This window comes from Psammomys obesus, unplaced genomic scaffold, assembly GCF_907164565.1.
Source record: "Psammomys obesus unplaced genomic scaffold, mPsaObe1.curated_primary_1811, whole genome shotgun sequence".
NCBI classification, from domain to species: Eukaryota; Metazoa; Chordata; class Mammalia; order Rodentia; family Muridae; genus Psammomys; species Psammomys obesus.
In genome coordinates, this window is record NW_026596149.1 from 15,470,556 (window position 1) to 15,488,547 (window position 17,992).

The 17,992-nt window shown below is 40.2% G+C and overlaps 1 protein-coding gene across 1 annotated transcript in view; it reads right to left on the reverse strand.

Moving 5' to 3' along the window:
* Nucleotides 1-17,992, reverse strand: part of Taf3 (TATA-box binding protein associated factor 3) — a 47,821-nt gene that overhangs the window by 19,864 nt on the left and 9,965 nt on the right. The window contains exon 3 of the mRNA XM_055593749.1: nt 9,325-9,407. Within this exon, the coding sequence (XP_055449724.1) occupies nt 9,325-9,407 (83 nt within the window). The remainder of the gene's footprint in view (nt 1-9,324; nt 9,408-17,992) is intronic.

Here is a 17,992-nt window from a genome sequence, read left to right on the forward strand (position 1 = left end):
TATCTATCTATCTATCTATCTATCTATCTATCTATCTATCTATCTATCTATCTATATCCTGTAAGGATGAAGAATGCGGTTCACAGAAGATATGGGTTATTAAGTAAGAATTTCAGTGTCAGACATGGGATCCTTCCTTACCAGTCATTGTTCAAAGAAGCCACAAAGGAACCACAAAAACAGGCTCATGGGTGCCTATCATAACTAGATGGTAAGAACTTGTTGCTGAAGACACCACTCACTTCAGTTGCAAGACATGGGTAAATCAACCTTCACTAACCACAAACCTCTCCCTGATGGCTAGTTTACACAGTACCAGAAGGTGCCACACAGGGTCCTTTCTTGGCACTAGACCCTGCATTCTGTGACACTGACCTGCTGACAGGATCCATCCACTTGCGTAATTGTGGCATGACAGCTGTGTGTGGAACCAACTGCACTCTGATCAGATCCAAAGCCTGTTCTGCAGCAGGAATGATTTCATACCTACTTTTGTTAACCTCCAAAGTTGGGAGTGGGTCCTAAGACTGGGGAGGCCACAGGTCTGGGGCTGTGTGTGAGGGGACACTGTTTTGTTTAGCTAAGTAGCCACACTATCGAACTGTGCTCTGAACACTTACGTTTACACCCGCAGATTCATACTGCTTTCTGTTTGGTTAGAAATCACTTTGGTAGTGGGTGGTGGCTAACGCAGAAACTGGTTAAAGTGCCAAGTATAAACAATTGAGTGCTACATTAAGAACAGGCCAAATTCTCACTAAAGGCTCAGGGAACTTCGAGGAAGACAGTATCGAGAAAATGTAAAAGCTGGTAGATGAGGAGGAAGGCTAAGGGATACTGATTTTGAACCTGATGTGTCTGCTGTACATATCAACTCATAGCAGCTACGGTTGCCTGAACAAGAGTAAACCAGTCAAAATCCCAGCATGGATAGGGAGAGGCCCCCAAGGACTCTCCAAAGCTGAGGAGCTATTGTCAGTTGGTGGCTGCTGAGGGAGGGAAAGTTACTCTTCTTTAGGGACATAGGGATGGGCTACATATGCCCCAGCAGATGGGCACACACTCATGTAGATATAGGAAGTATTAATTGGACTGTTAGGATTATTAATAACCTATTGTCAAACTAGGACATAAACTTGGGTGTGAGATGGGATGGGGACACTATCAGGAGCTGGAGGGAGGTAGCAGCTGATGGATATGGTTAACATATGTTGTATAAATGCATAGAACTTTCAGGGAAGCTACAGTGGGTCAAAGAGTTACAACAGAATAAGGAGATCTGAAAGGTAGGAGAAAGGGGAGTTCTCAGATTTTCCTCAGATACAATGAAGCCTGGTGAAGTTATGGGTTTTCATGAGAAGATGAGCCTAAAAGAAAAACAAGAGAAAAAAAGAAGATGGCACAGAGCAGAGGAGGTGGGAGACAAAAAGACCCCCGAACAGTTGTGGGCTGATGGAAGGCACAGGAAGAGAGTGAACCTTATGGGTCAGTAAGGATGCTGTTGTGGGCCTTTCTTGGAGCCTGGAAAACAAGCTGAGAGGGGAGATGATATACAATTCTGGAACCCCATAGAACAAATCCAAACAGACAGGCCAACATGGCTTCTCAGTTCTATGTGTAGAACCAAGGACCCAATGGTTAAAAAAAAAAAAAAAAAAGGGAAAACTCAATCTCAGAACCCTTGTGGTGATGCAGATAGCCAGTTTATAAGCTCCAAAAGGCAGGTGTGGAAATGTGTAGAAACAAGTTATTCCATGTATCCAAAATTTTTATGCCAGTGTCTGAACCTAGCACAAGATAGACAGGAAATGTAGAATATAAATGTTGTATTAGGAGGTCTAAATGTTTTTATATTTATAAATATAAATTTATAAATTATAAATGTTTTATAAATACCTGAACTGTGAGCAGAGTGATCTTTAGGGAGAATTATAATCAGATAGTAGCTGAAAGGTTACCATGATACAGCTAAATTATCTCTGCCTGTCATAGGTTAAAGAACATTTAAATTCTGGAACTTCACATCAGCTTTTTTTTTCAGATAACAAATCTTAAGTACCTTCCTATATTCATTCAATTAGTGATCCTGGGCCTTGATAAGCTGTGGAGAGAAACTTTCCAACTATCATTCAAATCATATCTAAAAAGGTGGTCATAAATATTTTAAAACCTAAGTGAACTAATAAGACCTAGACCCATTAAGGATAAGATCTTTTACAACAAATTAAATAAAACAATTTATTGAAGTCTGGACTCCAGATAAGCTAGATTTACTGGCTGACCTTTTATTCATTTAAAGAACAAAATTAGCTCTAATTGCATTAGAATGGAATCCAGTAAATTTTCCTCAGTCTTCTAATGTGGCATCCTTGTAAGGACTGCTGTAATTGTTTACAAGCAAGATGGAAATGCTTTGATTGTAATCTTTCCACTTGTTTTACTGGGTCATAAAAGCTTTTCCCAAACCCAAAGCTGGTTGTTCTGACAGCAGACTAGTTTTTCTCTTGAATATATATATAACATCTTTGGTGTTTGTGAGCAAACTACAACACTCCTAGCGAAGAAATTAAACTTCATCATAATTCTAAGTCGGTGAAAATGAGAGTAATGTAAAGTCTAAAGACTAGAGGTCTCTGGAAAAAAAACAAAACAAAACAAAACAGGAAACAGCTGATGATCCAAATAAATCCTGTTTGTGCCCAGGTGGCTAAGAGCTGCCCCCGAGACAACTGATGAGCTCAGAGAAGACAGACAACTCTACAGCCCCGCTTCAGTCACTCAGCAGCCAGGAAATCAATCAGTAGCATGGTTAGCATTAAAGAGAAGTCATTTGAAAGTTGCAGTAACACTCTTAAAATTTAAATTGCACTTACAAAATGATGAAAAGGATTTCTTTTCATCATTTCTTTCTGTTATTTACTTTAAAACATGGGAAACACCTAGGAAATGTTTCTGTTTAGATAATTTCACCAGGGCAGAGCAAAAAGAAAAGACAACTCATGGGACCTCAATTAAAAATCAAAATCAACAACAGAAAGCTTTGGGGTTTTTTGTTTGTTTGGTTGGTTTTTGAAAGGGAAAAAAATATTAAAATTAGAAAATCAAGAGGACTTCCAGCCTGAAGGGCCATGCTGCATACTGCTGAACTTTGGTGCTAAAGAACCATGTTGTGTAAAGGTTTCTTGTCCCTGTCCCTGGGTTTCCTTTTATGGGACAGAAACTCTGTCTACTTTTCTCTATTTATGACAAAAAACCACGTGTTCCTTTTGCCTTCTTCCCATATTCTGGTGAGAGCCCACCTTCCTTTTAGAGTCACCACCTCCACCTCCCTGTCTGACAGGGTTTTCTTACATAGCACAGGCTGGCCTCAAACTAGCAGTAACCCTCCTGCCTCTGCCCTCCAAAGTAAGAAATTATAAGCATGTGCTATCAGGTGCACTGGCACTATATTTTAAAAGAAAAAAATGCTCATTTTCCTTGAAAGTAGTGTCAAAAATGGTTATTTTTATATTTCTTTATGATTACACTATTTCTACTGTCAAAAGTTTGTCACAGAGAGAAAAGTATCTAGTCCTATTTCAGATTTTAAAATATTAAACCTTTTTTTTTTTTTTTAATCAATAAGCCTCAGCTCTAGTTTTTACAGCATATGGAACTAGAAATTAGAACTATTAAAAAGCCCTACCAGGCTTAAGCAAAACCTTATTACCTGTAGCAAAAAACAGGATGACATAAACAAGAGTGCTTCAAATTTTTAGCACCTGTCATGAAGGGGCTGAAGTGGAGAAATTGACCCGCCACTATTGGAAATAAAAACACCAGCTGAATAAAATCACCAGTAGTAAAGCAGTCCCCAGCACCTCCATCCTAACCAGAAAACTGGGTGAAGTCTGTCAAACAAAATACTCTGCAACCCGTGCACACTCTCAGAGGGACCTGTGTGCTCACTGAGAGCACACGTTGCTTATCTCTGGACAGGCAGCCTTACAGCAGGATTGCATCGAGAGCAGAGCAGGGAGATTTGCGAATTCCCCATCATGAGACTCTTTGTGTGGGGTAAGTATAGCCTCGTAGATGAAAAAGGGGAGAGGCTCAAAGCTGGAGCACGTGCTTACAGTCCTAGTTCAAGGCCAGCCTAGGCTACTTAGAGGGCTCTTATGGGGGAAGGCAGGTAAGACGTTCTGTATCAGTCATGATAGAGGGCATGTACAAACCTTGAGGGGAAAATGGTTTTTCTCCATCAGTAGTTACCCTCAAAATGTAGTTTATACTATATTTTTATTAACACTTTATGATATGGAAAAATATATTTTCCCATGAGGTTTAACTGAATTTTGAATTTTATAAATATTCAGATATTTAAACTTAGAAAACCTGGAGTCCCTATTCTGTCTTCCTTCTTTTTCTTTTTCTTCTTGGAGTCAAGTTCTCACTCTGTAGCCTGACTGGCCTAAATTTGCTATGAAAACCAAGCTTGTATAACATTTATAGAAATCTCCCTGCCCCGCTTGCACCATCACACACAGCTTCTAACAATTCGAAGCAGAGACTCTGTCCCTAACAAACTGTCACATTTCTTTGCGTTCTTTATGAAAAGGACTAGAATAATACCATCCGTTACCCATCTCTTCTAAACTTGCCCTAGATAAAGTAGTCCAATAGTAAGGTCTGGGTGACAAACACAGGACAGTTGTGCTGTTACCGAGTACTATGCATTCCTTATCACCTGGCCAACAGAGCTCTAGACTCCTGGGCAAGCTGAAAGCCTGACTTGACTGCCAGCCTAGACACTTCAGTGGTGGACTTGAATGTGAGGCTTCCTCATGCACATAGCTGAGACTAAAAACTTCAAGTTTGGGGTTAGTGCTTTTGTTTCCTCTTCAGTGTGGACGGGAGGGAACTCTGGATGTCTATTACTTGTGGACATGTTTAAGGAATCTGGGGTCTTGAAAAGTTGTCCTAAATTTTAACACTGTCAGTCCCCTTATCAAGACCTCTCTAGAAGACATTTTTGATGGATACGAAACTAAAGGAAAAACAAATTGCTGCTGTTTTGTTGCAAAAAACACTAACAGAGAACAGAGGACGCTCTCTAACCACAAAGTACTTTTGTGGATCAAGGGCAGAAGACCTAACTTCTTCAAGACTTAGAAACGAAACATTGCCTTAAAGATCTTCCGACGAGAGGGTATAATTTGAACCTTGTAAAGCTTTTTCTTTCTCCCATAATTAAAAAAAAAAAACTTGGTCCTTTAGCAATAAACACCCTCCCATCCCACAAGGAATACACAGAGCCCCTTGATTTGAATCCCAGTCCGCTCATTAATTTCACTTTAAAAGAGTATTAGTTCACCCCCAGGTGTACGTGGACAATAACTAGACACACATCTATGACTCCTTATTTTTCTATCACTAGACCCATGGAATAGGGTATCTTGCAGGGTAGTTCCTTAGCATTCTACCATAAAATATGGCTAGAATTTGAAAGTTACCCAATATTCATGCGTCATAAAAATATTTTTAATCTTGAATTAAAAATTTTATGTGTTTGGGCGCATGGGTGCAGGTAGGTCCCCTGGATCTGGAGCTACAGGCAGCTGTGAGTCATCTGATGTAGGTGCGAAGAACTAAACTCTGGTCCTCTGGAAAAGCAGCAAGTGCTCTGCAGACTAACTCTAGAGACCCACACAATATTCTTTTAAGTGTTGCAGACACATAAAACCACAAAAGCTATTCTTAGGTCACAAGTCATACAAAAGCAGGTAGTAGGTTGAATATGGCTCATAAGCTGGAGTTTGGAGTTTACTAACCCCCTATTTCGATCCCTACCCAAATATTTGCTGAATTTCTATTTATATAAAATCATATTTGACTCGAGCCCCTACATTCCTCTGATTTTAATTTAATATGCAACGGGTTACACTTAATTTATCTGTTTAGTACACTTCTATGCCTGCTTTGGTCAAACAATTAATTGTTCATATAATACGGCATCTATTTTCTAAGCATCTACAAGTTATATGTTATGTAACATTGTACTTCTGAGGCTAATTTGTCTAGAATCCAGGCTATTCTAATTTCCCTCAAGCTGGACATTTTGTTCCAGAGTAATAGGATCCAGTCCTCACATCTTCCAATCTCTTAGAAATATGAATGATTTATTGAAAGGTGAAAACAAAATAGGCAGCCAACAGAATTACCAACAGATGCTCCAGGCCAGAGAGATGAATGTAACTAGCGATGCCTTTTAAATCTTAATTCTCTAAAGGGAGGAAGTCCAGCTTCTGTGGGGGGAGTTAAGACTGGATCCTGATGAGCTATGGAGAAAACAGGAATTAAATATGACTTGGTAAAACTATCTTTTGAATGATGAACAAGAACATTTCCCTTGGAGAAATGAGAGGGTACACAGAATTTCCGAGGAGAAGGTGTCCCTAGAGCCTGGCATGCTAGGTAAGTGCTACTGCTGAACTAGAACCTGGCCCAATCTGATCTTCCTAAGAAAGTTAAAGGGTGTGAGTTAAAAAAAAAAAAAAAAAGAAGCAGTTAAGAGCACTGACTGCTCTTCCAGAGGACCTGAGTTCAATTCCCAGCACCCAACGGCAGCCCACAACTGTCTGTAACTTCCAGATCTAACAGCCTATACATGTAGGCAAAACACCAACGCACATAATAATAATAATAATAATAATAATAATAATAATAATAATAATAAAAAACAGAATTGAAATAGTTTTTGAAGATGTTCTGTTTGTCAACAGTAAGACCCCACCTTCCATCTAGGTCTCTACTATCCCTGCAAAGATGAATGATGTGGAAGTCATTCAGAGAATGTAGGCAGGAAAAGAAAGAACCGTTTAGCCTCTGTCCTTCAGCTCTTACTTTCTTGAGCATATATTTTTTTTTGAAAGACCATGTTGGCCTCTATCTTCCCTCATCATAATCCTGAGGAGCTTCTTCACTGAAGGACATTTAGAATTGACCGAGCAGCATGTTAAACATACACAGCTTAAGATGAAATGAATTGATAACAAAGAGTGATCTTGTGTGCTGTACACCCTATCAAAGCCCAGGGCTAGGGAGGTCACAGGCCCTGGGTGGAGCTAGGGGGAATCTTCTGCTGCTGTTTTACTAAATGGGCATGTTGTCAAAGGCTTTCTACATATTTGTATTTATACCCATAGAGTAGTGGGGCTTTCTGTTGGGTCTCAGAAACAGGTGGCTGACTGAGGTTAGCATAGCGAAGTGGACGCCAACCAGCTCTCCTAGCAACACTCATTATCAGTGCTGCTCCCTGCACTTCTCACCCTGTCCCCTACCCTAACCTCTCCTTCTAAGGGGCTGGGCTTCTCATTCTGCCCCCTCAGACCATATAAGTCATCCCTGTATAATGCGGCTGTCTTGGTCTGTTGGCCAGGAAAACCAATCTCTTGCTCATGGTCTCGTTTAGTCTGCTGGTCGTGTTCAGTCTGGACTCTTCCCTCTGCCAGCTTTCTTCTTTATTATCTACATAAAGCTCTTTTCCATAATTTAGGGGTAGCCATATCCTCCTCCTTTTATTTTTTTATTTTTTTCATTCACTCTCTACTGTGGTCAGAGAAGCCTCTTCTGTAGTGGGCATCAGTCAGTGCAGAGACTTCTAACTGGTCAAAGTGCTGAGAGAAACTGACTGAGCCCTGAGGGACACATTTAGATCACACATATCCCTCCCGCCAAGGCTTATGGAGCACTGTGGATGAAGTGGCAGAGAGACTGTAAGAGCTGTGTCCAGTGCTGTGAAAGGCTCTGGATATGGCATGGCCTTGCACTCACGAACTCACAGCAGCTGTGATCATTCCAGTCAACACTCCAGCCTGGATGAGGAGGTGCTCACTAGGCTCCACCCTGAGCTGAGGAGCTACCGTCAGTAGGAGGAGTCATTTTTCTTTGTAGGCACGGCAGCTAGTAGGTTGCTTTTGCTCCTGTGGATGGCCCCATGCCTACGCACATGTAAGCAGGAATAACTGGACTGTGGGCTACTTAAATAACAACAAAATAATGAGGACATGAAGATGGGAGGCTTGGAGGGTGGGTTCTGAGCCAGTGTGATAGGGAATTGGTTGTATATGCTCAAATTTCATTGCATGTAAGTTCTAAATTGTCAAAGAATAAAAATACTAAATAAAAATTTCAATTAAAAAAAAAAAAAGCAAAGCTGGTAGTCTTTTGTCCTGTTTTGTTTCTTGAGATAGGGTCTGCTACTGAAGCCCAGGTTGGCTCTGAATCCCTGACTATCTGGAATCATTCTCCCGTGTGAATTACAGACATGTACCATCATGCCCAGTAAGAATTCTAGCCTTTACTCAAGAAATAAATTGTTAAGTCTTCCTCTCACTTGTGTGCTGAACTTGAGTGAACTGAACGCCCTCTGCTTGCTTTCTCTCTAATATCTGACTGTTTGCGAAGCAAATTGTTCCACTTAAACATTTACTGGGAAAAAAATAAATTATACTTACAAATTCCATTGAAATTCCACACACAGTGTGCTCTTCAGAGCAAGTATTTCAACATGATTTACAAAAGAGACTAACACTTCATACTGCATCAGGAGCCTCTGAGACAACTGTAGGTCTTAACACTTCCTCGGAGGATGAACAAAAAACTACTTTCTTTCAAGAAAAATGGGCCTCTGCAGGCACCTATATGTATGTGTATGTACATGGTATACATATATATAGGCAAAATACACATACACATAAAATTTAAAGACTATATTAAAAAAGAAAAATGGCCTGACAGGATGATGTGTGAAAACTCAGATAAATATTAAGCATGAGATTAACATCCCTCATTTTCTCTTAAAAACAAAGTTGAGTTGGTGAATGGGCTTTCAGCTGTCAGTCATTCATTAAGTCAACAGACATCTTTGTCTTATAGGTACTGGACAAAGCAAAGACCATCTGAATCTTTATTCTCTGCCAACATAACAAATCATGTTCTCTTGAGAAGGTCTAAAACTGTATCCATGCATGTCAAATGTGGCAGCAAACCCACTCACTACACAATTTTTTAATTTTCAGGTAGCCAGCACCTCAGATACTATGCAGTAATACTACCATACATTAACCATTAAAAAAGAGAAGGGAGTTGGGGGAAGGCATGAAATCCTGTATGTTAAGCAACGACAAGAACATTTACCTGGAGGAAGAAGCCAATAAAAACTTGATAGCAGAGGTCCTGATACATAACATACTCTGTTCAGACTTGAAGGTCTGGCAGAGTTCTAATCTATTAGGACAGCGAGGAGAAGGTAGATCTAACCAGTTCCCGATGTTTATTACTTACATCTTGTCTTGGCCAGCGCCAACTCGCAGAGTCAACCTGGGGATAACTGGACTTGGGGCTGGGATGACGGGCTCCACTTTTATCTGTGGAAGTTAGTACATGAGTTAGAAACAACAAACAAACAAACAAACCTCTCCCTAATGTACTTCTTCTTTTCTACTTCCCCACTCCACAAACAATATAGACATCTGAAATGCTAGATAAAAAGATATGGTTAGTGTTGCATGCAGACGTGAGTGTGAGAGGCCAGAGGTAGAGACAAGTGTCTTCCTCAACCATTCTTTATTCCTTTTGAAGACTGTTCTCTCACTAAAGGAGAATCTCATCGGTATAGGGAGGGGTGTTTAATGAGATTCAGGGTTCCAATGTCTTTGTCTTGCCTCCCACCAATGCTGAGGCTAAAGGTGCACATACTGCTTCTCTGCTTTAACTGGTTTTTGGGCATCTAAACTCTGTCCTCACAGTTGTACCATATCAACTGAGCCTTCTCCCAGCACCAGTCCACATGTTTTAATAACCGAAGGCTACTTGACACCTAACAAAGTCTATGAGCTTTATCTACATTACATCAATTTGGCAGTTGTTTCGGACTTATTGGTCTGTGTTCATTTCTTCGGTTTTATTGTATTGTTTTACACACATATACATTCACAAGTGATATCACAGTACCTGGAGAAATATTTACGTAACCATCATACTTTTATTTATTTTAAAAGGTTTATTTAATTTTTATTTTAGATGTATGAGTGTTTTGCCTGCATTTTTGTTTGTGTGCCACATGTGTACCTGATGCCCATGGAGGTCAGAGGGGGGGCATCAGATTTCCTGGAACTATAGTTACAGACCACTGTGAGCCTCCATGTCAGTGCTGTGAACTAAACCTGGGTCCTCTGGAAGAGCAGCCAGCCAGTGCTCTTAATCACTGAGCAGACTTTCAAGCCCCATAACAACCAGACTAACCAAAAAGGCTTTCCTTTATAACAACCTGTACTTGATGAATGCAAAACTCACGGTAAGTTTGCTTCATTATATCTAAAAGCTAAGTACCAAGTATGATTACAGCACTAAACAATTCCACTTTGGGGTCACTATAAAGCTTGTAATGTGTGTGTGTATACATGCCACACTTTCTCATTTTATGAGGATTTATGGTAAAGGTAATGATTCTTGAAAAAGTTGAGAACTTCACAAACATTTGAGCTATTACAAGGAAAATAACACAAATTAAGCATGATGTTACATGGTCTATTGACAGTTAAGATCTTATGGTATAATAAACATTTTGAATAAACAACTAAACAAAATTACTGTAGTGCTTACCTACATCAGAGTCAGTCTGTGTGTCTGTCTGTCCCTCTCTTTGTTATTTGGTTTTTTGAGACAGGCCTTGTCTGTGTAGCCCTGGCTGTCCTGGATTCACTTTGTAGAAAGGCTGGCCTTAAACTCACAGAGACCCACCTGCCTCTGCCTCAAAAGTGCTGGGTTCACAGGTGTGCACCACTGCACTCAGCTTTACATCAGAGTTTTTCAACGTTACTTGTCAGGACATTTTGGTGGGATAATTCTTTGTTGTTTGAGACTGTCCCAACTGCTGACAGATGTTTAACTTGTCCTGGAATACTGCAAGCCTGTATGTCACTGCTAAGCCTGACTTACATATCTGGCGCCCAAGAATGAAACAATAATGAAAGCATATGGGGCTGTAGAGGAAATGGATACATAAAGTACTGTTCAGTGCATTATATCAGGCAATTATTTGTATATGGAGCTAATCTACTACTTTCTCACATATACATTTACCCCTCTCTATCTGCAGTTCATTTACAAACCTATCATCACATAAGTCTGTGTGACTATTCTCTTGAATGCTGTATAGCATATAGGGTATGCTCAATAAACGTCTGTTGAATTAATGCTTATCTGAACATACCTTCAACTCCTGTCTCTCAGTTACTATATTATTCTTCCAGGATCAACCTAAAACCAGCCTCCCAAGCACTGAATGACAGTAAGGGACATTTAGAAAACCTGTGACTTCACAGATGCCTTTAATACTGTCAGTTTATTTGGATTTCCATTTCACTCAAATGCCACTGAAACCATGTCTGGTCTGTTTACTGTTGTCTCCCAACGTCTATCCCTGTAACATATAAGTGCTTAAGAAACATTTAAAGCGGCTATTAAAAACAAGGAAACCTGGGAAACAGTAAGATCTGGAGACGACAGGAACTCCACAAGGAGAGCAACAGAACCAAAAAATCTGAGCACAGAGGTCTTTCCTGAGACTGATATTCCAACCAAGGACTATGCATGGAGACAACCTAAGACCCCTGCACAGATGTAGCTCATGGCAGTTCAGTATCCAAATGGGTTCCATTGTGATAGGAACAGGGACTGTCTCTGACATGAACTGATTGGCCTGCTCTTTAATTACCTCCCCCTGAGGGGGAAGCAGCATTACCAGGCCACAGAAGAAGACAATGCAGCCTCTCCTGATGAGACCTAATTGATTAGAATCAGAAGGAAGGAAAAGAAGTCCTCCCCTATCAGTGGACTTAGGTAGGAGCATGCATGCAGAGGGTGGAGGAAGGGAGGGATTGGGACAGGAGGAGGGAGAGAACCACAGGGTGGATACAAAGTGAATAAAGTGTAATTAATAAAGAAAAAAAAATAAAACAAAAAACAAGGAAACCATGACATTTGGATGCAAATGGTGGGAACTAGAGAAGATCATCTTAAGTGAGGTAACCAGAAGCAGAAAGATACACATGGTATATACTCATTCATAAGTGGTTATTAGACATATAATATAGGATAAACATACCAAAATCTATACTCCTAAAGAAGCTAAACAACAAGGAAGACCCTAGGGAAGAAGCTCAATCCTCATCCAGAAGGGCAAATGCAATAGACATCGGAAGCAGACTGTTCCCTACCACAGAGGGCCTCTGAAAGACTCTATCCAGCAGACTATTGAAGCAGAGGCTGAGACTCATAGCCAAACTCTGGGCAGAGTGCATGGAATTTTAGGAAAGACAGGGGAGATAGAAAGACCTGGAGGGGACAGGAGCTCCAAAAGGAGACCAAAAGACCCCCCTAAACAAACAAACAAACAAACAAACAATCAAACAAACAAAAACAGGGGCCCTGCAGGGACTGATACTCCAACCAAGGACCATGCATGGAGAAAACCTGAAATCCCTGCTCAAATGTAACCCACAGACTCAGTCTACAAGTGGGGTCCCCAGTAAGGGGAACAGGGGCTGTCTCTGACATGAACTCAGTGGCAGGCTCTCTGACCACCTCCCCTTGTGGGGGGCGGGGTACAGCCTTGCCAAGCCACAGAGGAAGACAATGCAGCCAGTCCTGATGAGACCTGATAGGCTAGGGTCAGATAGAATGGGAGGAGAACTTCCCTTATCAGTGGACTAGGAGAGGGGCATAGGAGGAAAAGGAGGGAGGGAAGGATTGGGGGGAGATGGGGAAGGGGGTCGACAGCTAGGATACAAAGTGAATAAATTGTAATAAATAATTAATAAAAGAAACATTTAAAGACTGAATATGAAGCATTAATTCCAAATCATCATTTCTTTCAAGACCTTCCCATGATTTCATTTTTCTTTTTGCTTAGCAAAAAAGGTAAAAATATTGAGGCCTGAGGCAGGTGAATTCTTTAAATTCCTTACAAATGTATAAACTTCTTCAGGCCCCAAGTATGAAGTCCACCTCTTCTAGACTTCTTAAGAACCTTCTCCCTTCCTTAGCATAATTTACAGACATCAAGCCTCTTGACTCTATAAATTATTCTCATTAAACCTTTCTCTCCCCACCCCCCTGGGGCCAGGCTTCTCTGAGGAGCCTTGGCTGTCCTAGACTCCCTTTGTAGACCAGCCTATCCTCACACTAATAGTGATCTGCCTGCCTCTGCCTCCCTGAGTGCTGGGATTACAGGCATGTGCCACCATGCCTGGCTCCAAGTGAATAAATTAAAGAATGATTTTGCTACTTCAGCTCAAAGTTCATCTGTGATCACGATACTCAGCAGACCTCTGGTAGCACAGAGGGAAGTATTAATTACACTATAAAGCAGACACCAGGACTATCTCAGGCAGCTAGGACAAATGGAAACTCTACCTATAAATCAGTCAAACACCTTCATTTCAGTCAAAAAGTTAAGCCATGCTTACTATGAAAAAAAATTCAAGGAAGTAAAAAGAAAGAGAAGTAAGACTATTTTGCTCAAAGGAAAGAGATGAATGAGGATGCTAATACTCTAAGGAAAGTATTATTTCTAAATAAGAACTTCTCCCTGAATTTTCTTGTTAACTCTATCTGAATGCTTATCAAAATAAAATAAAAACAGATACTAACTACAAATTAAAAACAATTTCTCTACTGAACTTCCCTGAAAACAACAAAAAGAGTGAGAACAATGACTGATTACTTAAACAATATGATGAATTTCATCTTTTAATGGCTCAAAGTCACATCCCAGAGCCAAGAGGAGCTTTTAAGGGTTAAAATAAAAGAACAGTACTTTGGAGTAATGCTGTGAATTGGGGCGAGCAGAAGAGCATTTACAGTGGATTACTAAGCTTCCCAATTCACCAAAGAGGTAAAGTCCAGCAATATAAGACTCCTTTGTAGCTAACTAAAAATACATTGTCAGTGGATTTGTCCAGTTTTATGTATAAGCAATACTCCTTTCACCTGAGCTAACACTAGTAGTCATATAAGCCCCTTATTGCCATGTGCTGCATTTTTTTTGCTAATCTTCAAGGATTTAGCTTCTTTGCCACATACCTCAGGGCACCAACTGATAAAGCCCCAACTCTCCATTTTTCCAGGACACCAGCAGTGCGGCCTTGCAAAAAATGAAAATCGCTCAAGAGATTTAAAGGGGAAATTTATTTTTAAAATCCTGACTTGAAGCAAAGAGGTGGATTTTTAAAAAGCTTATCTTGAAAGAATCAGTTTAAATTTAAATTCTATCTTGGAACCCTTTCATGCATTCCAGCTTTAAAGTTTATCTTTTGACAGAGACTTTCTACAAAGGTAATGGGCAGCTTTGTCAATTTAATCTGTCCAAGTTTATTTATTTATTTTTTTTAATGTTAAACTCCTTTCACTTACGGAAAAAAAAAAAAAAAAGAGCAAAGAACCTCTACCATCTATGTGCACTAGCTTGGGTAAGCAAGGCTAGCAGGTACTAGTCTTGATGACCACCTGTGCAGGTATGTTAGAAAGCCCTAGCAATACTCCTGATGAAAAGCCGCGTGGAACCACTTCGCATTCTGGATGCTCAACGAAGGCTGTTAACCCCTTTGTTGTCCTTAGCAATTAAGCTCTTTACATGAATTCCTTTTTGAAACAGGCCAACAAAATGTCCATCAGCTATTTGAAACACTCAGAAGACAGTCTGAAGAGGCCTGGCTGTGGATGAATAGGCTGAGTGGTGTCCAGTGTGGACAGCAAGCTTCCATCCAAGCCCTTGGAGTGCATTCGTAGGAGGATGGGGTGCAGCTGTCAGTAGCTTTCTACAAATTCAAACACACTCATCTGAATGTTTATGTTCCTGACCTCACGAAGCGACAGTGATGAAAAACAGGGAGGGACATTTCCCCCATTTTCCTATGTACTGCAAACCCTTCATTTCACTAGTTATGACAAGCAGTAAGAAAAGACTAGAAATGCAACTATGCTGCTTTAAATAGAAAGAAAGAGAAATTCTTTTGTTGAAGGGACAAAAAAAATTAAGACTATGAGTCTCTACAGTATTAAACTGTTTAATTAAACCAGTGGTGATCTGGGGGCAGATACTAAAGGACTTGAAGACAAATTACAGAATTATTAAAATGTTTAATAGTTCTAACTACTAAAGTCAGCAGGATCTGAGGTCATCACTTTCCTGGTTTTAAAAACATGAAGTTAAACAGGAGCTCATTAGGTTTGTTTAAGGACTGTCATCAGCTCTGAGGCCACCTTACTCCTGATCATCAGCCTTCCTTACCCATCCTGTCCCAGTAACATTGTGTCCTAAACATGCTGGGGTGGAGAGTGGCTAGCCTGAGCAGGCTGCCATGAGTAGCAAGGACACAGATTTAGCTAGGTAAGCCTGGTAAGTCAGTCTTCCCTCATTGTTGCAGCACATCACTCACACCTTTCAGTGCACAATGTTCCTGACTGCAAATTCAGTATGGAGGCTTAAATCATGGAGTACCTGTCATATAAATACACTCCCAAGTGATAGTACTGTACACTCCCCCATTCATAAATAGCCAGTACTAGTTCATATCAGTCAGGTCAAAGTCTGTGGTATTCTTTTGAAAGTCCATAGGTTTTCCAGCATAAACAATTTTTTAATTATCCATGGATGATCAATATTATTAGTTATTTGTAAAAAAGAATTCTAAATTGTCAGTCATCTACACATTTTAAATACACACAAAAACCAGGGTTTGCTCAGGATTTTCTATGGGGTGGCTTTCAAGGTGAGTATTCCTACAGAAGGCATGTTGTTTTCTTTGTTTATTTAGAGACAAGGTCTCATGTATCACAGTCTGGCTTCAAAAAGACCATGGAACCAAGGATGACCTTGAGCCTCTAATCCTCCTGCCTCTACTTACCAACTGTTAAGATTAAAAACACAGGCTGCAATGCCTAATTTATGCAGTGCTGGAGAATAGATCAAGAGCTTCGAATACTAAGCAAGTGCTCTTAACAACTGGGCTATGCCTCCTGCCTCCCAAACAGAAATGGATAGAGTGATGCTGTCTTTTTCCAAAATTAATGTGAGGCAGGGACAGAAGGTAAGAAGCAAAGGTCCCAAAAGATAAGAAATGATCAAAATAGCTAGGCAGTGGTAGGGTTGGGATATCTACCAGATAACTGCTAAAGCCCAGCCTGCAAAATGTGCCGTGGGCCTAGGTTGGGCCTATTTATATACAGATGCCATCCTTTTGGGAGTGTGACACGCTATATCATTAAGACCGTATTCAATAAGAATTCATTAATGCAAGAATATGCTCCTCAGTCTGATGCTGATGGCTTCTGGTTTATCTTCTACTTAAGATTTTAGGTGAATTGCAGGCCCAGTTCCTAGTAGAGAGGTCACTAAGCATGCGAGGAGCCTGGATATGACCCCCAGCATCACACATGTACATGTGCATGCATATGCACGGATTAAGAACAGAGGTGCCCAGTTCCACCGTTATAAATAACAAGATATTTTCATTTTTGTGAATTTTTTTATGACACACACTTAAAATACCAAGAATAGATTTTAATTAAGGCAATCCTGCATATTCATCTAAATCCCAACAATTCACAGTTTAAAATAATCAAATCATGAAGCGTGCACACACACACACACACACACACACACACAAGAAAATTCTAGTAAAAGATTTAAATTGCTTTGTTAACCACTGATAATGCTATTACACTGTGTTTATGACTAGTCAACAGAATTGCTTATATTAGGTTCTTCTGAGAGTTAGTTTGGGTCCATTTTTAATAAGCGGCAGAGCAGATTCCCAGCCCCAACTAATGTGCGTGACACTAATGTGCGTGACTGTTCACGAAAGGGAACGGAAAGCTTGCACTGATGACTTCACTTGCTGTGTTAACTAAGTGTCAGAAAGCACAGTAGCTAGGAACATTAATTACAGCACCTTGCTGGCCTACACTGGATGGATACTCCTTCTCAACTGCTTACCAAGGGTGTCATTTTGGGTAAACTTACTCAGCTTTCATTCCCACGGTGTCAATCATACTCTGCACATTAAAGGGTGTGGTACAGACTTCTATTCACCCAAAGTCTGGGTGTGGCATATGGCATAGGGTGGTTACCCATGTAACTCTCAGCGCTGTGCTCTGTGTAGTCCTATCTCTCTGCTCCAGAGATGAAAAACCTCGGGAGTGAGGAAGCCACAGAGCTGGTCCTGCACCTTATCCTAGGTCTGCTGGACTGACTCCTGGCAAATTCTTATTTCATTAGTGATAACTTTAGCAGGCATTAGTATTGTTAACTTGTTTTGAGACAAGGTCTCATGTATCCAGTTGGGCCTCAACTACATCTAAGCTGTTAAAAACTTTCTAAATAGGCAAACTAAATGTGGGCTGGATAGTTATTACAGTTACTTATTTGGGGTGGGATGGGGGGAGCACAGGGCACACAAGGGGACAATTTGTAGGAGTTAGTTCTTTCTTTCAACATGAACCCTGGAGATGAAACCAAAGCTGCCAGGCTTGACAGCAAACAATTTACCTGCTGAGTAATTTTGTCAGTCCAGGTATGGTTAAAGAAAAATGTTCACATTAATTAATTAACTAATTAATCACTCAATTCATTCATTCATTCATTCATTCATTCATTCATTCATTCATTCATTCATTCATTATGGGTGGGCCTGCATGTGTTATTTATTATTTAGTGAGTGTAGGTCTGCAGGTGAAATTCATCACATGTGCCACTCACTCATTCATTCATTTACCTCTTTAGTGTGTAGGCCTGTACATGGCCTTATTCATTCATTCATTTATATTTAATGTGTGGGTCTACATGCGCCATAGTCTAGGCACGTTTAAATAAAAACTTTCACATACATTTACTTACTTATTTATTTATTTATTTATTTATTTATTTATTTATTTATTTATTTATTTA